The sequence below is a fragment of the Aptenodytes forsteri genome, unplaced genomic scaffold (assembly GCF_000699145.1).
Source record: "Aptenodytes forsteri isolate BGI_AS27 unplaced genomic scaffold, ASM69914v1 Scaffold280, whole genome shotgun sequence".
Taxonomy (NCBI): domain Eukaryota; kingdom Metazoa; phylum Chordata; class Aves; order Sphenisciformes; family Spheniscidae; genus Aptenodytes; species Aptenodytes forsteri.
This window is the reverse complement of record NW_008796042.1, coordinates 491343-516533: the sequence shown is the minus strand read 5'-3', so window position 1 is coordinate 516533 and position 25191 is coordinate 491343. Positions and strand designations below refer to the sequence as shown.

General features: G+C 42.9%; 1 protein-coding gene across 3 annotated transcripts in view; it reads right to left on the bottom strand.

The window, feature by feature from the left end:
* Positions 1-24839, bottom strand: part of COQ8A (coenzyme Q8A) — a 47685-nt gene extending 22846 nt beyond the window's left edge. The window contains exons 1-4 of one of the 3 annotated variants that reach the window (XM_009285563.2): positions 24594-24839; positions 12906-13100; positions 10137-10547; positions 8806-8872 (exon numbers count right to left, since the gene is read on the bottom strand). In XM_009285563.2, coding sequence (XP_009283838.1) covers positions 8806-8872; positions 10137-10547; positions 12906-13082 — 655 coding nt within the window. In that variant the 5' untranslated portion in view covers positions 13083-13100; positions 24594-24839. Of the gene's footprint in view, positions 1-8805; positions 8873-10136; positions 10548-12905; positions 13101-13718; positions 13734-24593 lie in introns of those variants that run through there. The other 2 variants (XM_019473723.1, XM_019473722.1) reach the window with 2 other exon arrangements.
* Between the last annotated feature and the right edge of the window lie 352 nt (positions 24840-25191).

Genomic DNA, 25191 nt, shown 5'->3' with positions numbered 1-25191 from the left:
AGTACCATTCTCAGGAAAAAACAGAATCCCCCTCACCTCCCACCAAGCCACCACATTAGAGGGAAAACTATTTAGATGAAGCCGCTGCCAGTAGAGTTTAAGGCTCTGTGACCCTACTGTCTAAGCGTTCAGGTTTATTTGTGCTCGTTAGCTGTCTTTGACTTCCACGTACCCGTTGATTATGATGAACAGAAACATGTTTTTCCTGAGGCCCACCTTATGCAAGCAGTGTTGTAAGCTGCAATTCCAAGGAACAGTGCTGGGGAGTAACCCCGCACAGCAACCGTAAGACCATGTGACCAAACACCAGCACTCCACGTGCACTATCACCCTTGCAAGCAGTGAATTCTAGGGTGTTGTCTCACAGCCACAGATTAAGCTACAACTACAAAAGAAGCATTATCTGCCTCCACTAACCTGACCAAAGCCACCAAAGATTAAATGAGACACAGATCTAATCATGCAGTAATCCATACTATCAAAGGTCTCACTGCCTTCCCAATTTCAAAATATTTATTCTTCCAGATAATAAATGACATGGGCAACCAGAACAGCTGGTGCTCCTTCACATCTCCTCAGCAATGGTGCATCCCGCCATGCCTTACTCCCACACTGCTAGCAGTACTGGCTGTGCATGTTTTCCAAGCACCCCAAGCCCTGTTGAGGCACTATGAGACAGCCTCCCAGGTAAAACAACCCGGGGACACCGAGTACAATGAAGGAAGCATAGCTGACCAGCGCGTGGCATTTTGTGCATGTGTGCACACGTTTTGTAGTCTCAAGTGAGGAAGCCTGGGCACAAACAAGTTGAACCTCATTTTGCACAGTGAGTTTTTACTCTCTTCCATCAGGTAATTACAACCCCACCTCTACCAATAAAGTTTTGAACTTGCACAGTCCGTCTGCTTCAGAAACAGCTCCATCTTGCAATCTTGCAGACCACATGCACTGGGTCAAAGAATCCAGCATAGGGTGAATGAAGCACAGGAGGCACCAGTGACATTACAAGGCCTTCACGAGGACTGCTTCCAGGGCCACTCCCGTGCTATTTAACTGTCAGACAACCTTTCATTCTCCATTGCACATGAACGTTTAAGAGCATATGGCATAATACAGAAATCTACATTCAGAAAAAATATAACTTTCACAGAATGCCATGATTTTAACATTATAATACTTCGATTAATAAACCCTGAAATAATTTTCAAAGCAGCTTGTGTTTTATATCAGTGTAGGCATGATCAGACTCCAAACACGTGTGTGTCACACCTCCCCTCTCCAAGATCAGACTCCAAACAAGTGTGCATCACACCTCCCCTCTCATGGCCGTACACAGTTGAGCGTCTGAACTGAACCATATTGTAGACTACGCTAGAAAAAGAGCTTCTGTTACAATAGCTCCCTTTAGAATTTGCTCACTGCTCCACTCTGTCCAATTTGCTAGAAAATGAACTCCAATCATCAGTCAACAGTGGTTTCAAATAAACTAAAGCCAGGCATAAACAAGTTCACTGTTAAACAGCTATGAAGGTTTAAAGATCTGAAGTTTAAACAAAGGCTTCAAGCATCTTCATACTATAATCACAGCGCGCAGCAAGATATTTAGCTCAGGGCATTACATGAAAATGCAATGTAGCATTCCGACTTCAAATGTTCAGTAACTACCTGGAAACATCTGAAGGCATACGCAGCCCTGCTCTAAATGTGGTAGCAGGAGGGTAGATAATACTCTTGAGACTGTGCAGGATCATGTGTATCTTCGGTGTCTGCTGCTTCTTAGCAATCAAGCCTGCAAAAATTAAGTCAGCTGTATATGTAACCTTCTATCACCAAGAAACAGGTGACAATTCAAAGTTTTATTTCTCAAAGCAATACCAAAACTTGGCCCTTTCCCTGAATGTCCAGGGCTTAGAAAAAGCTGCCACTTTTCAGAAGTCTGTCGCTCACGTTATTCCTTTGTTCTTACCAAGTTATCAGAAGAACTATGAAATTACGGAATTAAATAATGGGCTAAATTCCTCACAGCTCTAACTCCATCCACTAACACCAGTGCTAGGGATCACTCTGACCCTGAACTTAGGAACGTATTACCTTCTCCTTCACCAACTTGAATTTCATTCAGTGTAGCATTTGGAGCACTCACAGCTCACATAACAAAAACCAGTGTGGAAAACTCAACCTTTCCTCATCTTACAACCCAGATTAACGCTCTAGGGTTCAGAAAGCAAGTACTAGACAGGAGGGTTCAGAGCCACACCACTCATTTCCTGAAATGCCAATCAGATTTGTTTTCCAAGCCTCTTCTGCACATCCACCCATCTGAAAGGCTGTGGTCTAGGCACATGTTATTTGAACACAAATAATGCTGTGTACTGGGTCTGGCTGAAACAGGAGTTAATTTTCTTCATAACTGTCCTGGTTTCGGCTGGGATAGAGTTAATTTTCTTCCTAGTAGCTGGTACAGTGCTGTGTTTTGGATTTAGTATGAGAATAATGTTGATAACACACCGATGTTTTAGTTGTTGCTAGGTAATGCTTACACTAGTCAAGGACTTTTCAGCTTCCCATGCTCTACCGACTGAGAAGGCTGGAGGTGCACAAGAAGCTGGGAGGGGGCACAGCCAGGACAGCTGACCCAAACTGGCCAAAGGGACATTCCATACCATGTGACGTCATGCTCAGTACATAAACTGGGGGAAAGCTGGCCGGGGGGGCCGCTGCTCGGGGACTGGCTGGGCATCGGTCAGCGAGTGGTGAGCAATTGCATTGTGCATCACTTATTTTGTATATTCTTTTATCATTATTACTATTTTCCATTCCTTTTCTGTCCTATTAAACTGTCTTTATCTCAACCCACGAGTTTTACTTTTTTTCCCCCCTGATTCTCTCCCCCATCCCACTGCGGGGGGGAAGTGAGCAAACGGCTGTGTGGTGTTTAGCTGCCTGCCGGGTTAAACGACAACAATAGCAGCCTGTATCATGCTGTGTATTGGATTTGTGACTGCAAGTGTTGATAACACACCAGTGTTTTAGCTGTTGCTGGACAGTGTTTGCACAGCATCAAGGCTTTTTCTTTTTCCCCACTCTGCCCCTGCAATGAGTAGGCTGGGGGTGGGGTAGAGGCTTGGAGGGGACACGGCCAGGACAGCTGATCCAAATCAAAGGGATATCCATGCCATATAGCATCATGCTCAGCAGCAAAAGCTTGGAGAAAGGAGGATGAAGGGGGGGACGTTTGGGGTTACGGTGTTTGCCTTCCCAAGTAACTGCTACAAATGCTGAGGCCCTGCTTCCTAGGAAGTGGCTGGACATCTGCCTTCTGATAGGGAGTAGTGAATGAATTCCTCTTGCTGCTTTGCTTGCACATGCAGCTTTGCTTCACCTATTAAACTGTCTTTATCTCAACTCCCAAGTTTTCTCGCTTTTGCTCTTCCTATTCTGTCCTGCTGTGGGAGGAAACGAGTGAGCAGCTGCATGGGGCTTAGCTGTCAGCCAAGGTCAACCCAGCACACACTGCCAGCCTTTCACCTGTTACCAGGAACAAGTCATCCCTCCAAAGAAGCTGCACGGCTGTAGAAAAGCACTCTCCTCCTCTGGGCCACTAGCCTACTGACCTCGCACAAGTCACTCCTAGCGTCCTTCATTTTCCTTGTCTGCAAGATGAGTATTTCCTCGAAGATTAATCACTTTGGGACAATTTTCAGCATCACTGAACAGCCACGGTTCAGCACCTTGGAAAATAACATCCCTGAGCACCTCCAGAAAGTCACACTCCTGCATTTTGCACTTTACGCAGACAGATTATTTCAAGCCTGAAAACGCCACCTGGTTTTACACCAGGAGAGTACCTCTTCAGATATTTTCCAGGCATCTCCAGCACCCGTTACACTTCAAACCAAGCCCATCAAGAGATGATCTGGAATCACTTTTGTTCAGGAAGAATCCTCTTGCTCAGCAACTGACACAACAAAACAAACAGGAGACTGAATGGGCTGTTATCACACTGCTCAGCCTGCCAGGCACAGGGGTGGGTGAGACTCTCCCCTGGAGCAGCCTGTGCCCTGGTTTTGGTCACGTCAAACACTGCAAGCACCACACACAACACATTGCAAGCTGCAGACAGTTATGCATCAATTTCCACTAGCTTTCTGAGCATTAAAAGCTCACCAGAAGAAAGCCACACTCACTTGTCACTAGCATGACAATCTGAATCCTGTAGTTGTCAGTCCTGTATACGCTAAAGAGGCTAGGGTTTTTTGTTGTTTTTTTTTTTTCCCAAAATTGCTACAATCACATTAGATCTAGACTTCACTGCAAGCTTCCTCAATTTTCTTTATTGCAAAAGGATCTTATTATATCATTAAAATAATAAACTTACAAACCAGGAATAGGATTAAGGGAGACAGAAACTGCTTAGAAAAGTCAAATGATGCAAGGAAGGGAGAATGGAAATAAAGAAAAGATCAAGAACTGTGTGGGTGGAACTGATGACCCATCAGGCTACAAAACAAGCATGGAACAAAAAACTGCAGAAAAATCTGTTTTACCAATTCAAATCCTGGGAAGAAAAAATAAAATAAACAAATAAAAATCAAGGATGATATTTAGTACTATAAATACAGCTACAGCAGTCACTCACTCCAGCTGCTACAAGAAGCATACAAAAATACATATAAAGGACAAAGAAGTTTCGCAGAGGATCTTGTGCTAATTACAGAGAAACATTAGCTCAGTATTACATGCAAGCATTGGAGAAAGTGATCTTCAATCTTTCCAGCGAAATGTTCCTCGCTCCCAGAAGAGGTGAGAAGCCAGGCAAACTCTGCAGTCCAAGTATTTCTGCCTCCTATTACTAATTTGTCCATCACCCACCAGAGTGTCCTGACACCACAGCTGAGAGATCAGCATTCCCTATAACATCAGGGGGACAACAAAAAACATGCAAAGACAGAGGAGGAATGATTCAAGTGTGAACGGGATCATGCCGATAGCATCGGAATTCAGCTATCTGAACCCCAGGAATAGTTACATGAACTCTGCTTTTGACCTACTAAACATCTTTCCATCTTCTACAAGTCTAAAATGATGTTGTTCTAATATGGAAATAAAGAAAAAAGTGGTTTTTATCCCACCAAGAAAAGTCAAAAGTCAAATGCTAGTTTGACTGGTGTGGAGGTGGTAGGGGAAGAATCCACCTCAACCATTATATTTCCCACAATGATTTCCTGGGGTCTTCAAATGAAGATGGCACCCCAAAGCACAGAAGAAACAAATCGTACACAAAAAGCTTACTTGCTCTAAGCTACACTCCCTCACGGATACGGAGGGGCCTCCTGCCTTTAATTATTTTCAAGGCAATGCGAAGAGGCCACTGGTAGAGCAGGAAATAATCACAACCCCCCCCAACCCTGCTATCCCCTATTTAATTCTGATCATTTGAATGTCCTAGGAAGCAAGGACAGAGCTGGGTCACTACTATTCCACAGGTTAAGAGTGACATCCCCTGCAAAAGGGCTCCTTCCAGCTGTTAACCATCATCCCTCAGCAGCAGCAGGTGCTCCCAAAAACCAATAATGTAATTGCAGACTCTCATTAAATCATCCTACACCTTGTTTCCGACTTCCATTGAAAAGTCAAGACAAGAGAAAATGCATGAGAGAGAACACACACTGTGCAGGCACAGGGAACTTCCAACTCACCTACCACTGAGCTTTGAAACACTTAGTTTACTTCAAGCTTATCTTGCCTTCTCTAAAAAAAAAAACACACACAAAACAAAAATACATTAAGTTGGGTTGGAACTTAGAAAAGCAAAAATCAATTCTCATCTCAGTTGGAAACTGCCTCCTATGCCCTCATGAGACTCTCTTAATCAGCCTCACTCTTCAGCTTGCAGATATTTTTTAAGAATTGTACACGTTACCTCTTGCATTAGTCCTGAGAATAATGCCCAGATAGGACTGGCAGTGAGGACAGTAAGTAGCTAGGAGAGTCACACAAGTACCACCTTCCCCTGCTCACAGTCCAAGAAGAAAACAGTCAACTATAAGCCAAAGGTCACCAACAACTTCAGAGGAATCAAAAACGGGTAAAAGTGAATGGTACACCACAGCTCTTGCCATCAGCTAATGTTTCCTGGTTTAAGCATTTAAAATGCTTTATAAAGATGCAATTTGAAAAGAACATTCCTCATCAGATAAGAGCCAGTCAGGAAAAGCCACACTAGAATTAGCTGATGGGGTTTCACAATTGCACTGGCTCTGTTAAGGCCATGTGCAGGTCAGAAAAAACACTCTAAACTCGGAGCAAATAGCAAGCAGGAGCTGCTCCTCGCTATAAATGGAGTCCCTCTTTCCATGCAGTTCTAGAGGCTGTTTAAAAGCTCGTATCAGTCTGGATCAAGATCTGACCATTAAGAAATGTTCATTACAGGTAGTCCTTCCCATGTGGGGCTGCCCACACTACTTCAGACTCACCACACCCTCAGAAACCTTCTTCAAGCATTACCCACAGCCTACCAAAGTTATTACCAAGGGATTTCTTAAACTGGAAAAAAACCTACCTATAGGCCATATCCCTTGTTTGTTAGCCAGTGTACTGACAGTACTACTTCTCCTTGCTGTTGCGAGGAAAAATTCAGAGGGAAAGATAAGCAATGAATGCTAACAAAAGATCGCAGAGACCAGAGAATCTGAACACCATTTTTGCACCAGTGTCCCCCCAAAAGCAGTCTGAAAGCAAGAGCTCTGTCTTGCCAGCAATTTCAATCATATAAAACAGACAACTGGAGGAGAAGGGCAAGACCAAAAAAATAGGTGACACACACAGATATGACTGAGGATGCTGCTTATAAACAACCTCTTACTTTCTTACTCTCCCTTCGTGGTTTTGGTTTGGTGGGGGTTTTTTGTTTTGTTTTTTATCCTGAGGTTAGGAGAAGACAGGTAGTTAGTAATATTTCCCCTTGAAGCATGAGTCAGCCTTTCCTCATGCAACAGCCTTGGGTGCCCAGAGCTGGAGCGCACAGCGACAGCGCTGGAACTCAAAGTTCACAGAAAATTTGGTCATCTGCCACTTCACATCCACCGGCTGTCAGCAAGCAGCCACAGATAAATTTGGAAGATGACAGCTAAAAGTGCTGTGACACTTTCCATACAAATCAAGACTAGATTAGAACGGAGACCTGTATGCTACTAGAACTTAAAAACAAAGAAGTCAAGTGAGTTTTAAAGTGGTGCCTTGTTACTCCAAAAAGCAGATCACGAATCCTCCTTCCCTTTAAGGAATACTAAACATGCTGAGAAGCCAGAGCGCCTGCAATGAATGACAGGGTTAAAGAAATCTGACCAGCATTAAAACCTTATGTTATCACAAAACTCACTTGCTGTTTATTCCTGCACTGCATAGAATCAGTCCCTGCCCCAAGTCCTCCTAGTGTGCGTATTACTCTGACAAAGAAACACACAGAGGAAGAATAATTGTTTTTTTTATATAATAGTTGATCTGAATTACATTCGACAGGCTATTTTTCTTTCTTCTGGGATCTGTAACACAACGATGTCTACTTTGCACATGTGCTTCTCTATCAAATTTGTGGAAGAGAATCACAAGAGCCTAACAAGCTACTTGGGAGAGACTGTTCAAACCTAGATAGGCTATTATCATCTCAAAACACTACGGTCCCGAAAAAAAAAACCCAAACAACAGAGAGACTACTCATCTAATGATTAGCTAAGTAAGACTAGCTGTGATCATCTTTTCCACTGTGATAGCAATACTGTGATAGTTCCCTTTTTCTCAGGAAGATGTTAAGTCCTTTGATGGCTTCGGATACAAGACATTAGATAAGCACCATCTGTTAATATTACTGAAGACATTTAGCTGCTTTTTAACATAGTAAGTCCCATTCTGCAAATAAAATTCACGTAGGTTTCAGCTAGCTTGATCTTACAAGCTCAGACTTCACATCCTTCCTGGGAGAAAATGGTTTATAAGCAATGGCTAAGTAAATCAAACCTTGACTATTATGATCTCCCCACTCAAAAATCAATACCAAAAGGATATATTTTATATTTAACCACTGTTCAGAGAAGTAGCAAGGATAAGTTTGGGAAAAAATTATTTAAAATAACAGCTGCTCCAGCTGTCTACGCTTGACAGTAACAGCATACTGTGAGGACTAGAAGGAGAGTTTCCTCACATATGCAGGACCCAGGTATTTGTACACACTGGAGAACAACCTGCACCTCACTCTCTCTCCCTCTCGTAAAACAGCACAGCCCAGTATGTGTTACCATGAAGATGTGCAGTTCTACTATGCACTCCCAAGTCATCTGCCCTATACTCTCTTAAGAGTGACTTTTTTTTTTTTCCATTTCAGAACAGGTATACAAAAACTAAGCTCCAGGAATATATCAGCCTGCCATCGTAAGACAAATGAAAAGCCATGCCAACTCTGTAGTTCTTGTTTACAGGTAGCTTGCTGAACGCATCTGAAAGGTGTGTTTAGGTGGGGAGCTTTTTTCTTTGCCATACTACCCCAGCAGCAGTTAGATATAAGAGTGACAGAAGACAGGATTCAAAGTATAACTTCATTCTGACTAAAGGCCAAGATCCATAATTGTAATGAAAAAGCCCAAATCAAGCTCTGAGCTAACTAGCTGTTTGTGGGAAAGCACTTTCCTATTAGCAAGCTTAACTAGAAAATAGAACCAACTAATGCTTCAGCAGGAGGACTGTCACAGCCAGCCATTAATCAGTACGTGCACGCGTAGTGAATTCACAAATGTGGGTGTGCAAACTGACCTCCAAAGTTGGCAAGCCGTCCGATCCTTGTGACAGGAACCTTCCTCTCCCGGGCCCGCTCACTGAGCTGCAGCAGAGAGGGAAAGGAAAACAAAACAAGAAGAAATCCACAAATGAACTGGGCATATGGTCAGATACCTGCAAATGGAGAGTGCAACTTCGAAAGCACTTGAACAACTCTGTGCTACAGAAAGCTTTTCTTGAACACCAAGCCTTATATATGTTGCGAGATTTTCAAGTGAACACACTGCAGAACAGACACACCATGAACTGAAACATACACTAAGCAGAGGAGTGGACAAGAAGGTAGGAAAGATAGAAGAGCTGACAACCATGTTTAGAAACCCCATTTTTACTTTCACCTCAGCAGCCCTTATGTTTTGAACTTGGAGAAGCAGCGCAATGCCAACCCAAACTCCCTTCCACACATGGAAATAAAACTCATGGAAGGTTATCAGGTTCACAGTACTGTAGATAATTCCCCCAAGTACAACAGCTGGAGCAGCAGAAGCATACAGTCTCATCAAAACAATATCCTGAGTAAGTGAACCCACAGTGGCATCTGATACTGGGTTTGGGGAAGGAGGCAGAAGGTCAGAGCAGATGGCAAGTATCTCCACTGTGAATTCTGCTGTGGGCTTTCTGCGCTGTCTCACACAAGGGCATGAAGCACTACAGCAACAATTGTGAGCTACGCTACTCTCCAATCTACTAATGCTCAGGGCAACATTCCCTCCACCTCTAGAAGGACTGCAAGACACAGTACAGGAAGCCACAGCCTTCACTGAGAGGAGCTTGGGTCCAATTCATTCTTCACAGCCATAGCAAAATAACTAGCTAAAGGGAACGGGGCCCTTCAAGGAGAAGATAGACTCTTTAGGTCAGTCTTCAAACCCTTGTAGCCTACAGCTGTCCCCACCTGCTCAACGTTTCACCCCCAAAACTGGGATGAAATACAGACCCTTCATTACTGTACCACGCATCAATAAATACATCGAGTCCTCATAGTCCAGTGAATGAGAGAAGAGCTCCTGTTAATATAAAACTTAAGTCTAACCCTATGTATGCTTTTTAAACATCCTCTCACATCAGAATATCTGATATAGAGGGGGCAGGTGTGAAACGAGAGCCTGAAAAGCTATTGACAGAATAAATAATCACAGAGATCAGAGTTAATGAGCACTGACACTTTCCTCTTTTGCCACCACAAAAGGGAATAGCGGAAGAGGAAGAAATGAGAGAAAGAAATGAGAAAACACAGGAGAAGGTGAGTAAGGACAATCCAGTCTAGAAATCATAGTACTGAGAATCTTTATTTAAAAAAAACATACCATCTGTTTGTAGGGTTTCTGCTCTGAACCTGTTTTGGCCTGTCTGGCTTTATCAATATCTTCAGCTGTTAATCCACTAACAGAGGAATGGTCTTGGTGAAAAGCCCTATTTTGTCCAAAGGCAACAGCAAAAGGATTTGCAGGGTCCCTAAAGCCTCCAAATAACCTTGCATCCATTTTGGGAGGGAACGGCTTCTGACCCATGCCAGAATCTCCAGTCTCACCGACACTTCTAAACGGTCCATTTGTAGTGTAAGAGTAAGCAGGGCCTTCACCGCTGTGTTCATGAGGCTTGCCAGGGGCAGTGGAGAAGTCCATTGGAGCATCTGATGGCTCTCGGGCTGAGAAGTCATAGTCTTTCCCAAAATCTTCACTGAGATCAGTTAAGTTCTCCTGCTGTTTGCCTAGTTCCTGCAAACAATAATAGAAATACTTTAAGAAAACAACTTAAAACCTGCTCCCTACCCATCTGTGGTCCTCAGAGATGGGCATGCAGGTAGGCTGTCATGTCTCCACAATAAGAAATTTGTAGAGACTCTGCCACTGCAGACATTCACAGTAAGAGACAGGAAAAAGGAAGAGACACTGAGGATGCCTGGGATCACTGGCAGTCTTTCAACCCCACTGGTGGGACAAATTCCTTAACAGCTTCTCAAATGCCCGTAACTGGAGACTCCTTGTTCTACATACACTGCCAGGAAGGGTCACTAATTGTGGAGTTCACTAGAAGGAATACACTGCTCAGAAACAACAGGTGATGGGAGCTGCAATATTGCATAAAATATACTTAGGGAGATAACGAAAAGCTAAACCTCATAGTATTCAGTTCTTACCCCTACCATGTTCCCTCCTCCAATCCTGTCCCTAATCATGCAATGTCAGCCCTTTCAAGCCCAAAGCAATACCAAATACCTACTTAAAGGCAAAGTAAGCTCAGCCTTCCACAGCCATGACATTACCAACTGCAAAACAGATTTCATTATTCAACCACTAAACTATGGCAGGGTTTGTTGTCATCCTCCCAAAATAAATAAATACAATTCTGTGCTTGAAGCAAGGATAGCAGCATCAGACACAGCAACACTCAAGGCAAGCTTCCCCTGACAGTCTTTTCTGTTCTGTCCTGCAAGAGCTGCCCCATTAAGTCCAGATATTTTCCACTGCTTTTCAAGGTAGAAATAAAGTCAGCAGCAGAGCATTATCTCCTATTTACTTGTTACTTGACATATTCTAGTTACCTCAGCAGCGGCAATACCATGAAAGAACTGATGACTATTACAACCAATCAACAGGATTTTAAATCCTGCTGTGGTCAGGCAAGCAGGCAGCGTATTTTAGGCTCTTTCCTAAAGACTAATTACATTTCCCTTCCTTGCAGGGAAAAAAAAAAAACAGAACATGGTCTTTCCTGTTATTCAGCAGGTCTCATGCTATTCTGAACCTCAACATCACAGCACGGGGGAGAGGAGAAATCTGTTTACAGATGGGGACAGTGGCCACAATACTGACTGATAATTTCAAGCAAGACGACCTCTCTATTTCCATACTTCAATTTTAAAAAGCATGTCAGACAGCCAAAGCCCTGCCACAGATCAAGAGAAGTGAAATATAGTCACTTAACATACAAACTTTCCTCCCTTCAAAACAGAAAATGTAGCTTCAGACTACAGATTTCTTACTGAGCCTTGCTTTGGCAGCAGCTTTTCATGCAACTCATTTACAGAACACAGGGCAAGTGTTCTGCAGGTGTGCTTGTGGGGCCTCTTGTGCAGAGAAACAGGCATGGAAACAGGAGAACATCATCTCTCTTCTTGGATGCAAAAGGAGGACAAAGGCAAGACAAAGCACTATCCCCATAAACAAACACACTTAGGGTATTCCTATTACAAGCTTAAATAGAACCAAGTAAACACGGACCCTGATTCTAGGACTGAAGCTATAGAATGCCATGATAGTCCAAGCTCATTGCATAAAAAAATGTCAAAACCTCACTCATTAGTTTCTGCTTCAAAAATTATGATCTGAGCTACACTGTCTTTCTTTCTAAAGGATGATAAAGGATTATAATTTTTGATTAAGAGAAGTTCTTTTCCTCAGACAAGCCCCATGTTTTCAAGAGATGGCAACAGAGCAAATGCAAAGCTCTTATAAATCCATCCCCGTGTCTGGCGACAGAAGCTGCTGCTTAAAAAAAAAAGTCTGGCTTTCCTTATGTTCCTCCTCATTTGAAAATCAGTTCTGAAAATCCAGCCTGGGCTGTAAGTGATGAACATGCAAACACCTGACCCTGAGCCATTCTGAATAATATCATGTGCACCAATTCTGTCAAGAAAGGAAGCAGCACTGAGATAAATCCAAGTCACTCTGAAAGAGCTCATTCACTTAGTCAAAGGAGAGGTAATCAATGACTGAAGTTTAAAGGACACTTTAAATAACAAAGCTGACAGCCAATCTTAGCAAGAGCTTTATCTTTGACAAGATGAGGTGAACAGAGCACTCTTCATTTTCAGCATATCTTAACACCCAATAATGGAAATAGAAACATTCTGCAGAAACATTCCCCTCCCATTCCTGTCCAAGCACCTACTGCACACCACAGAAATCCTGGAGAATTCCCAGAGCATTGCAACATCTGTATTATTGATCCAACACTTCAGAGCTAGGTTCTAGTTCCTGATGAAAGTTCCTAGCCACTCACAACAAAACCAAAAAGTACCTGGAGGAAAAGCAAAACATCAGACTAGACTGTGCACAAAAAGCTTTGCTTACCTGCATTTTCCCCAAGGCAGAACTGAACTGTTCTTCAGCAGCGGCCTGGAGAGTCCTTGCAACGGTAACTGCATCGCCCCCAAGGAGCACCTGCCGAAGCTGTCCTGCTTGGGTTTCTAGGACTGCTTTACTAAGCTTTGTCAAGCCTCTCATGACCATGATGGCATCACCCGCCATGACTGATCTCTTTCTGTGCTGAAAGGTGAAAAAGAGAGGGGGGGGGAAGCAAGAGGTCAAGGAAAAAGTTTGCAACCAGTTTCAAGTCACCTAAGAGCTAGTGGCACATCCCAATCTCTGCTTTGGCAAGCGGCCGCCATGGGAACTTGTTTGCAGCTCAGATAGCACACAGGCCAGCTTGAATGACAGCTAGTTAGCTGACCTTACCAGGCAAAGTGAGAACTCTCCTTATGACTGTTTATGAGTTAGGATAATATTCCAGGACTCCACACAAATATTCAAGTTACCATTGACCAGGGAAGCAAAGACAGGTATATGTCAGTAACACTGCAAAGATGGTCTTGATTCCTTCCAGATGTTTAAAAGGATTAAAAGCATTAGCATTTGACCTTTAATTATTATCAGGCCCTGGAACATATTCTCAGTGCCTGATAGCACAGATGAAGTGCAGTGACAACTGTCACATCCCATTCCTGCCCTGGAGCTATGCCTGCTTATTTTACATAGCCAAATTCCTTCACCCCCACACCAGTGAGTAAGCTTTGTCTGTCCTCCAAGGGTAGTCCGCTGAGTCCCCAACTTGTAGCTCAGTCTGCTACTTTTAATTGGAAACTTAAATACACTCAGAACACCTACCTACCACAGCATTTGCAAAGTACTGCACTACAGTGCTAAATTTTTGACTCAGTCCGCCTTCCTGTTAAAGAGGCACTCCGTCTCAGATTTGTAACAGTCTGTGCAATTTCAGTGTCTTCAAACACAAACTGGGCACTGTAGGATGCAGGACAGAGCATGTTTGAGAAGAACAAGTTCCACCGACTCCGTTGTCTCAGCCTAGAACCAAGCTCAGGACTCAGGCTCTCCTACATCACTGTGGTTCATGTAAAAGAAAATCAGGAGTGGCCAAAGTGCCAAAAGCGTTTTGCAAGAGAGATTTTTCACCTGCTTATTTCACTCATCTCCCACATCTTTAAAGCACAGTCAGGGTCACAGTTCCAGGGCTGGCCGAGCTGCACGTCCTCCCACCTTTACTGACACAGAAGATAGAGGCATACAGTTGGCACAAGATGCTGACTTAAGGTTCAACCTTACCCATACACCATTCTCTGTAATGATTTGGAGAAGAAAAAATGTTCTGGCTGCGATAGGTACTGAGCACTAGTCTAAGGCCACGTATTTAAGTTATTTCCTAGGTAGGTACACAGGTACCAATTCATTTTTAGAAGATGACTTGTCAACACCCACATATGCACTACAACTATAAACCTTAATACACTGAAGTGGTACAAGTGATCCTGAGTCAACAGGACACACGGCCTTACGCCCTGCTGCAGATCACAAGCAACTGGATCCAGTTACCTTCTCGGGAAACACAAAGCCTGTCTCACAAACATGTCTGCTATACCAGTCATGCAGGAGAAGTATGGACTGCTATAGATAAGTTTCTGGATAAGTACACAATTTTGCTGCAGTCACACAGGAGACACACGAATTACTACAGCTGAATTTCAGAAACACATTATTATGCAAATGCAAGGTAAACCCCAGTTACTGGAATATTTGTTCAACAACTGTTAATCAGTGATCAAAATCAGGAACAACGGCTGTAGTCAGGAAGCGAGCATTACATGCTTTAAGTACGGTTGTTAGAAGGACAGTCAAGTGTTCACAAGGAATCTGAGCTTAATGGGTTAGCTGTAAAAATAAAAATCAAGCCTACCCAGGTCATTATTCTGTGGCTATCTTTACAAGAGCTATCCATATGCTCCAGACCAGTAAGAAGTGTTACTCCTGAATCTCTCCAGAGTTCAATCACTAGGGTTGGTTTTAACGTTGTATAATGCACTTTTAAACTTGAAAGCTGCCTGTCAGGTAAGGAAATGTACTCTGTCAACAGGAGGTGGTTCCCACACACACACACATCTTCACACTGGAAATTTCCACATGGCTCTCACTCAAAGGATTTGCAGGCAGTCCCTGCAATTCAGAGCCAGGCAGAGAAACCAGCCAACACCTCAATACCGTCCTAGCTGAAATGAGACCGTTCAAAGGTTGCCACTACTAAGAAATAAGTGCTTTTGTACTCGCAAGTGTTAAAAGCACAGGAAAGCTTGAATGCGCAAAGTTCATTCCCTCCCTCCCAAGAAGGGCAACAAAAGGTAATGCAATATAGATCGATGTACACTCGGACAACACACACAAACATCCACTTTTAACATGGATTCTTTCTAACCAACGATACTAAAACCATATCCTCCTATCACCTAAAAACAGCTGAAGGACTTACCTTGAAGTGACAGTTATGATACACTAAGCGTGCATTTAAAAAAAAAAATAAATCTTCCAACAAAATTTCAGGGAAGCTAATGCAATCACAAACGGAAAGCATACATTGCACAATGCACGCTCAACCCTCCATTGCTAAATATATCAACAAGCAAAGAAGACCAATTGCCTTTTACAGGTTTGGTTATAAGAGACAGCACTGGGCACATCGCTACCAATATCCTTCGGACATCCATGCTATAACCCCCACCTTCCTCTGCCCAGCAGTTACAACCACCCAGGTACGATGCAAGTGGTTTGTTAGCTCAGAAGCGTCAGCAACATACTCCTTCCTATGCAGCACTGCCAAAGGAGAGGCTATTATAACAGGCCATTTATCCTAGCACCTTGCGGAAACACAGGCCTCTGTGTAGGAAATACAAGCCTACAGGCAACTGACTTGCTGTTTTCAATGATCTTTCAGATTCTCTGCAGGTAGCTCTCAGACCCAAATGGAAACCACAGTACAAGCACAAAGGCAAGGCATGGCTCAATAAGGACTTTAGAGGTCAAACCCAAGGAGAGTCACCAACAAATAAAGGGTGAGAGGAGGAACATATTTTCAGAAGCAAGACCATACTCCTGCTTTTTAACAGAACCGTGTCTGTAAGCCATCTCCTTCCAGTTCCTCATCTTTTGTACACCAAGTCCTCACCTTTAACAAAGCACGGTCAGGAAAAAGCAGAGGAAACAAAAATAACTATACTGCAATGATTAATCCTTTGGCAATAGGCATCAGGAGCAAGAAAGCATTCAGGTAATGTCTGTACCCATCATCAAGCGATATGAAGGTGGGAGCTAACAAGTGCTATGAGAGCTGAACTGATACTGAAGGCATTTTCCTCAAGTGGAAAAAATCCCAGGTTATCCAGTTTTGTAGACCCTACATTTAGCAGGACACGTTGGTTAATTATCCTGGGAAGGACACACAAAGCAGAGACTAACGAGGTTATCACAACCAGAAGGGGAAAGCATGAAAGAAAATACATGCTAGGTAATCAAGAAGGGAAAAGACCACACAAAAAATAACCAAGAATTAGGAAAATTACCTTTTTTCTTCAGTGAAAAAGCAATAAGCACAAGCAAGGACAAGAGGCACAAAAACTGAAAGACAGAGGAAGCACACACAAGACAACTGGTACGTATCCCCAACGATACACTTGTGTTAACACCCAGTGCAGACAGCAGGCAAGGGATTTCCCCCCCCCAGCAAGTTCTAGTCATACCACTACTAAATCAATAAACAAACAGTGTAAGCAAGCTCTATCAAAAACAGATTTAAGGAGTGGTTTTAAACAGAATTGGTCCTAGTGTACAAAGTCTATATCACACTTGACGAGTCCCTGAGGACTCGTTATCTAGCACTAGCAAAGTAGGGCACTACCGGCATGGAATATGGACAAGTCGGTCGTGTCTACACAAGCTGTCAGAGTGCCCGCTAAACTGGATTGAAGAGGGTTGACAAGTGTCAATCATGAGCTATTTTCCAAGAATAAGCAGGGTCACAGTTTTTGCTTAGTAAACTTTTCACAGTTGAACGAATCTCTGGAAAACACCCACGCCTTCTAGCATGAGGAAGCTAGAGCCAAGCCATCCTGAGAAACCAGGCAAGGTCCACACAGTAGGCAGAGGGGCTTGTATAGGTTAGATGCCACACCGGTAGGTAAACCATCTCCTGACACTGTACCAGATTTTGAACCCTGTTGTAATGACAAAACTAAATCAACGACTGGGATGCTCCTACGTGCAATGACCACCTGCCTCACAAGCCCCTGTCCTCTAGTGACTAACCACAGGGCATTTCCTCCCTTCTGCAACACGCCAGACTACTGGACTGAAGGTTTAAGCAAGTATAGCAAGACACACCAGAGGCCAATAACAGAAACACAAAGCCTCACAACGGGCAACAGATAAATTCTTATATTTGTACTGTTTTCAAAACACATCCCTCCATTCATTCCCCTTCTCTTCCACATGCTAACGTGTTCCTACAGACACACAGATCAGCTTCTGACTCCATGTGCTTTTTTGCAGATGCCTGTACAGTCAAAAACCTTACTCGTATATACACATACACATGCATATACACACAAACAGAGGACAGACCAAGTTTAAACACAAGGAGACTTCTAATCATTCAGAAGTATTTCTGGTATATTTCTGGAAGTTTTCTGTGCATGACAACACAGCCTTTTTCAATGTAAGGGAATTACTTCTACCATCAACAGTTTGCTATCCACCCAAGACAGAAGCTCATCTACTGTTGAATAATTTAAAAAAAAAAAAAAAAAAAAAAAAAAAACACAAAACCACCATCAACCAAAAAAATCCCATCAAAACCCCAGCAGTTTTACAGTAGCCCATATTCCCCCTCTCAGGTCTGCAGAAGTTTTAGCTGCCTTCTTTATCTCCAACTTTTCTTTTACATAAAAGAGACAAAAATGAAAAATATTAGGCTGGACAGGTAGTAAGGCAGATAATTAAATATCACGCTTCCAAAGGAAACAGTCTCCATGCCCTTCCCCCCCTTCCTATTATCCATTATCACAATCACTGTTATCTTAGCTGTATCTAAACAAGGACTATAACCCTTATATAACTATATCAGTGTTACAGCCACCCACAGCATCCGAGTGAGTGGCAACAGTATGAAATAAAAATAATAAACACCACAAACAAGATACAGATGACCAGGTACTCAGCACATTTGTTCTGTGGCCATAAAACAGCAGTAGACCAACTTCAAAATAAGTATTATTCATAAAGCCGTTCTGTAACTAATCTTTTACAGATTTTTCCATTTCTTTTTACGTGTGTTGCCATACCAACCCTTTCATGTGATCCTTTCGCTCACAGCCTTTTTCAGTTCCATCACACACCTCCCCACCAGTTCCTTTGATACCAGATCTCCAGGCCCCTGCCCAGACATATTTTCATTAGCTGGATTCCTTGGGTTGCAGCTGACCCAAATTTTAACCACGCAGGGCACAGAACAAACTGCGTTTTAAAAGGAGAAAGTTGCCATCATCCTTTAAATCGAACTGAAGCTCTACCTTGCTTATCCTTCATTCTTCCCCCTCCCCACATCTCCCACACATTGAAGCTCCGAAAGAAATGTCTTTAAAGATCTGACCTACAACAGAACTAAGGACTCCTATACTTGACTCCTGCCCCGTGGCTTTGACTCAAGCCTCCTTAAACTGAATTCATCAAGTCTCTGACAGCTGCTTTAAAACTACCCTTGCACAAAATAGTTTGCTAATGCCACTTAAAACAAACACCTTTGAAGGGCAGGCGGAACTTGTTTACTCTCTAATCATTATAATAGCAGTACATGCACTGATGAAAGTGGGCTGCTTGGCAGACAAATGCATCTTTCCACCAAAATTCAGAAGGCTTAGTAGTCATTTCTGGCGAATGACAGCTAGTTCAAAACCCAGTACGAACAATTTTCCCCATAAATGGCTTGACACGCAACATAACAGTGAAAAGAATGCTTGGACACTTTAAAAGTAAGCACAGTCTGCTTTATTTTAGGCAGAGATACCTCAGTACAAAGTGAATGCTCTGGACTGATGGCTCTATTTACTTCTTTCTGGACAATGTCTGGGGACATGCAAAAGCGTAGTCACAGCCCACGTGCCTGGAATTAACAGAGCCTCTTTCTACCCTGGCCACGGATCTAGAAATAATTCACTCACAATTAAGATCCTAGTGGGAGAGCGTGTTCCCTCATTACAGGCCACTTCCTCTGCTGATATGCCTTGACACAATACACTAATAAATTCTGTCCTGGGCACACGTTGTTTCCCATTACACTGAGGTAGATCCGACTCCATCGCTGTGATTTTAAGGCTACCACTCACTCGCTTTTCCCCCGAGAATGAATTCTGTGCCTTCTCCTGGGAACTAAGTATTGGTAGTTGGGGGACAAAACACGTTCCATTTACCTCATTTGCAAGCCTTTAAAATGTATTATTTGGGCAACAAAGATTTGGGTCATTGGGCCAATCTGGAGTTGTATTTATACCTAACATCCTATCTTTGTATTATCTACGTTACCAAAAAGAAAGGGAGGAAGAACAAAAGAAGAGGAGGAGAACCCAAGAGTTTTCTTCTGTTTATGCACTGGGCAGTGCTTAGAACAAGCCATTGCACTGCATCCTCTATGTGGCTCAAAAGCCATGAATCATTCTGATAATTCTGTGACTAAAGTTACTTCCCATGCATGTGGACCTTTCATCCAGCAACAAGGACAATAGACTATTAAAATCAAAATGGAGCATGACCACAAAACACACAGATTAATATGAGATTCAGGCAGATGCCACATTTGAAGCATATACTTAAGAAACAGAACTACTACAAGCTGAATTTACACCTTTATTTCGTTTTATGGCAAGCTTACATGAAAGCACAGTTCACTAGTTCCAAGTCATCCCTCTGTCGGTGTTAGCATACAGCATCACTTTAAAAGACAAATCCCTCACATCCATATGGAACAGCTCTAACCAGCAGTATTAGAAAAAGGTTACACTAAAGCTCTGCGCTGAGCAATTCCAAACACCGCGCTTCAAACAAAAACTAAACATTACAAACATCTCCCCCCAGGTTTGCAAAGCAGCTCTACGCTCTCGCAGAGTCACTTCACCAGTTAGGGCAGAAGAGACCACTAAAGCTCAGCTCCCTGCCTGATGCACAGCTCCGCAGCATTAAGCTCTGCACAGGTAACCAACAGAATTCCCCACTGGTCTCATGCTCTGACCTAGAATACAAAGTATAAATGAGGGAGGTTATCAGTTTGCAGTTAATTTTTTTTTTGGCAGACACTGTTATGTTGTAATTGTTTTTATTGGAAGTTTTAACCTTCTGAAAGCACACCGAGTCCAATTTAGGAATTGGAAACCAATAAAAAGCTATGCCTCACAAACAAGTGCAGATTCCTTTAGACTCAAATACACCATTACTTAAGACAAAATTCTTGAGAAAAATAGCAGCGCTTCCTCTTGCGCTTAAACACACATCACTCTTCACTCAGATCTCAAAAAGCTAAAGAAAGGGGGCTGATATCGAAGTTCTCTACTTTAGAGGGAAGAGAACAAGTAATCTACGCAAAGTTACACTGCATGTCAGCGATGGGGTTGGGAACAGAACCACCGCACTCTCCAGACTACACCAATCCTTACAGCACACAGCCTATACCTAAGTGTCCTTTAAATATCCATTGCTACAGAGCAAAAAGAAACAAGGATTTATAGCCAGTTTGCTGACCATCTTAACGGTATATTGTTAACGGTCATATTTAAATGATTAAATGCCACACCAGCAATGGTTTCTAGTCAGAGCCTTTCTAATTATAAGCTTCTTGAAAACTAGACACACCCTGTGACTGTACTGTACACCTGTCTTCCTCAGGTGTAAGAAGATATTTTGCTTATTATCCTTTTGTGTACATCAGGACAGAACCATGCACACTACGCCTTGAGTCACTACGTTACAAAGCCAGTGAGAAGTACCCCATGCATGTCTCTCCGGGTGGCATACACACATCCTCTGCTCACACGGTGAGCGTAACCCTTCTGTTATCATCGTGAACAGCAGGTCAAACACCACAGCCTCCCACTATTGATCCTGCAGGCGTGCATGTCTATATAGATCCCATGGCTTTCAACCTTGCCCTGGAAGCTATGGTTAAGTTCAAATTTAGTAACTTACAACACATCCTAGTCTATTCATAGCCCCCTTACGTACCAGCTTCCTAGCTATGGGAGCTTTCTTTTTTCTGGCTGTGCCAAAATGTCCCTGTAAGAAGAAAAATAAGATGCAAGAAGAGGACCATAGGCAAAAGACTACTTCAAGACGACATAAATTGATTTCTGTGCTGAAGGGGAACACGGTCTATCAGAATCAACAGGTCCTGCATTACTGCTCTGCCACAGTCCTCAGGCAAGTTATTTATGTCAGTTCCTACTCACCACACATAGGTATTTTTGACAGTAGGGTAAATAAGAGCAATGAGCTCTATATTTCTCATAACTTACTACTAAACCTAATCTGCAAGATCTCACGCCTGATAAATAATTGTAGATTATAGATTCTGTATGCTTTCTCTGTATAGATTTTATGAAATCATATTCTGTATAACAGAATAAACATTCTTCTAGTTTGGAAAAGCAAAGTTTTAAGCAACTTTGAAAATCCCAAACCTCCCGGAGTGACTTCTGAATGACCATGCTCCTCAAAGCTTTACTATGCCATATGAAATTCTAGGCTTACCGATTTCAGAAGAGTTCTCTAAAAGAAACACTCGATCCACTTGCAGCTTACTGCCCAGTCATTCTCCCTTCCATCTCTTTCCTAGTCCTGACTATTCTCTTGATGAGCACTTTGACCATATCAAACTAAGATGAGGATTTAATACTCCCAAATGGCACAATTCAGACAGCAGAAGAGCAGTGACATTTCAGAATACTATGTCAAGCCCTTTTATAGTACCTTTGTTCAGCACATCCAGAAAAACCAAGGTGTGCAACTGGTTAAAAAGGAGACATGAAGAACAATGAAAGGGGCTACATAAAGATCTAATCTACACAAAAAAACAGGACAAACTGCAGAGGCAAAACACAGTAAGAGAACTTTGTAAGTGGAAGCTATCACCTGCACAACACAAGACAGCTCTAGGACCACAAGCAGATCACCTTTCGTGGTGTCTCTACATACAGAATCTACACAGTCTTTAAGAAAAAGACATAGCCTTATGCAGTTTCCAGAAAAAAAAAAAACAACTATGTTTTAACTCTGCATATGTGTGCAGACTTGTTTAAGCAGACATATGAATTCGTAAAGTTTCTAGAAGCCAACTCCACGGATTGACAGCTAAGTTTTTCAGAGCAACTGGTGTTATTTCCTATGCTGTGAGAAGCACATAGAACACTTCAGATACTGAGTAACTGGGAATTTAACATGCTTCATTTAGCTCTACACCTCTACTGACTGACAAAACACAAAAGCCATTAAAATAAAGTGCAGAAACACAACTGTGCAAAGAAAGGGCAAAACTTTGCGTATCTTGTTATTTCTTGGTCTTTGTCACCAGCTTAGATTGGTTTAATTTTGCCTTTTTTTTTGTCGGTGGGGGGGGGGGGGGGGGGGGGGGGGGGGAGGGGGACACAAAACAAGTGGCATCTGAAAAATTGAGAGCATCTTTGAATTAAAGATAGGCACGTGTCAATAAAATGAGCTTTCACTGCTGGGTGGGAAAGCAGACACTGACTGAACCCCCTCCCTCAAACTACTGTGCTTTACCGTTAGCTTGCATTTTGGCTCCATATGCAAATAACTTGTTTTCTTCTTCAGGTACTGAAGGAAAGCACGCACTCACAGAACAGGCAGCACTTTAAGCACTTATAAAACAAGTTGAGAGAGAAGCTACTCTTCTCCTAGAGACACTCCGTCCCAGAAGACACAGCTTGATAAGCCAAAAAGCCTCCTCTTCCAGACTCCTTTCTTAAACAGTTTTAGAGGGAGAAACCAGGAGACCTACATACACACAGGAGACAGGATACCCAAATACTGCTTCAGACTCACTACCTCCATCCTAAGCTAGACTGTTCACCCATCAGTACAGGTAGATTTAAGGAATAAGAGAAATGCTTATTCATGCATCAAGCTGGGCCCTGAGATGTGTTCAACAAGCCAGCTGGACCAAGCAAGCTATACCATGCACACTGACACACAAGATAAGACCACGAGACACATGCCATCCCTAGCACCTCTGTTAAAACAATAAACCACACACACACGAAACACAAACCAATCTTTACCTACAAAAAAAAGCTCTGTAACCAATGAACTAGTTTAACATGAGGGAAATTAAAAAGCAGGAATTCAGCTACTGTCTCTTGTCCCTCTCAGTTTCTAGAAAAAATAATACAGCCTGACAAACACAGCATGAAACAACAGACCACCACTTGCCTGTAAAAGGACTACTAGAGGACTAGAAGCCAAAAAAAAAGTTCTGTTCTTGCTGCATGGATGCAACATGAGCTATTATTAACCTGCTCTAAATATCACAAATGAAATAACCAGAGCTGCGTTGCATAGCACAGAATTCTCCTTGACAGCAACTCAGATGGTAAACATGTAAGGGAATTCTCCACATCTTCTGACCTTTTCTTCTACTTATCACACCGCTTTGTTTTTAAAAGGGAGACACTGTCAAAGCACAGCAGGTCATCTATTTTTTCCCCCTCTTGAATAAGACTGGACAACATACAACTGTTTATTCTAAGCATATCTTACTCAAGGTTATCAAGGTCATTGCTAACTAACAGCAAAGAAAAAGCATTTACGAAACGCAGAAATAGGTCTCCTGGTCTAAGAGCAAGCAGACTGGTATGCCCGTGAACTGCAGCTAAACTTTTCCTTCTGATGATATACGAAAGAGAGACAAGTTCTTATTACATGGCAGAGAAATGCAAGGCCACCAAAATTCTGTTTAAATGCCGATCTGCTTTCAGCCTTTAACTCAAAGCAATTTCTGAATCCTTTCAAAAGTCTTTTACTGAGCTACTACTGGCTTTGGCCAGTATCCTTCTGCACCCAGTACTAAGAATTGTTTTGCACATGCTCAAAGAATACACCCCAGTTCAGTGAAGCAATCTCATTTAAAGACAAGCAACTCAGGAACTAAAGTTTAGTAGTCCTTAGGTTAATTCTTTTTAGAAAAACAATACTCTAGGTTATTGAAAGAAGAATCTTTTATAGGTTAAAAAAAAGTGAGAGGATAAACACTAAGTAAAAGAGTCCGCTGCATTTCTATTAAGAGTAGCTTTCCAACTTTGTTATTCTTCATAAAGCTGAGCACAAAGTTTGGATTTTCGTTGCACGGCGGGAATGGAGAGAAGTTCCCCACCTACATTCCTGCTGGGTGGGACATGAGTGCGCCAGGGTATCAGAAATAGGATTATTTCATAACAGACAGTTCTGCAGGTATCGGGATGGTCAGTAACCATGAAAGCAACATTATACAAGCCAAACTTTTATATCTGTAGTTATTTATAGGTAGTTTGCTCAGTGCCTGTTTAAAACTAAGTACCTCCCCATTAATTCCTGTTGACTTTGTTACAAAGATTCTACAAGCCTGTTAGCTTGTGAAAAGTATGGTTATTTCCTCGGGTGCCTTACCAGAGTAGGGTCTCATGGCTTCTTTCCCCCCATTTCAGCTACAAGCAAGCTCAAAAACAGCCAACAGATTTATTTTACGTCCATCTTCAACCAGACGCACAGAACGGTCCCAGTGACAGAGAGAAGTGCGATTCTAAACCAGAGCAGCCTGGAAAGCCAACACACGCACACAGCGCAGGACAAGGCTCTGCATTTTCTTCTGCAATGTCCGTGGCAAGAACTATTCCCTACCGAGCGGAAAAGTAGATTCCACCCTTTGTCCTAAGCAATTTTAGGTTAAATATATAGAATATCCCGCGCACCTGCTCGGGTGAGCAGAGAGCCACCATCCCCTCTCCGAAGGATGGGATGGCTAAGCGCAGAGTCCCCCCTGCGGCACAGGAGGAGGAACACAGACGGGTCCCCGTTGTCACCCCGAGCTGACAGGCTGCAGCAGGCGGCAGCAGCGCGGCCGGACCCAGCCGTTGCACAAGGCCTGGATCGCACGCCACCCGCGTTGGGCAACCGGGCACAGTTACAAGCGCCCCAGCGTGCCCCGTACCGCTCGGTCAGTCGCCAGGGCGGCCCTGCTTACCGGCTCCCCGCCTCCCCAGCCCCC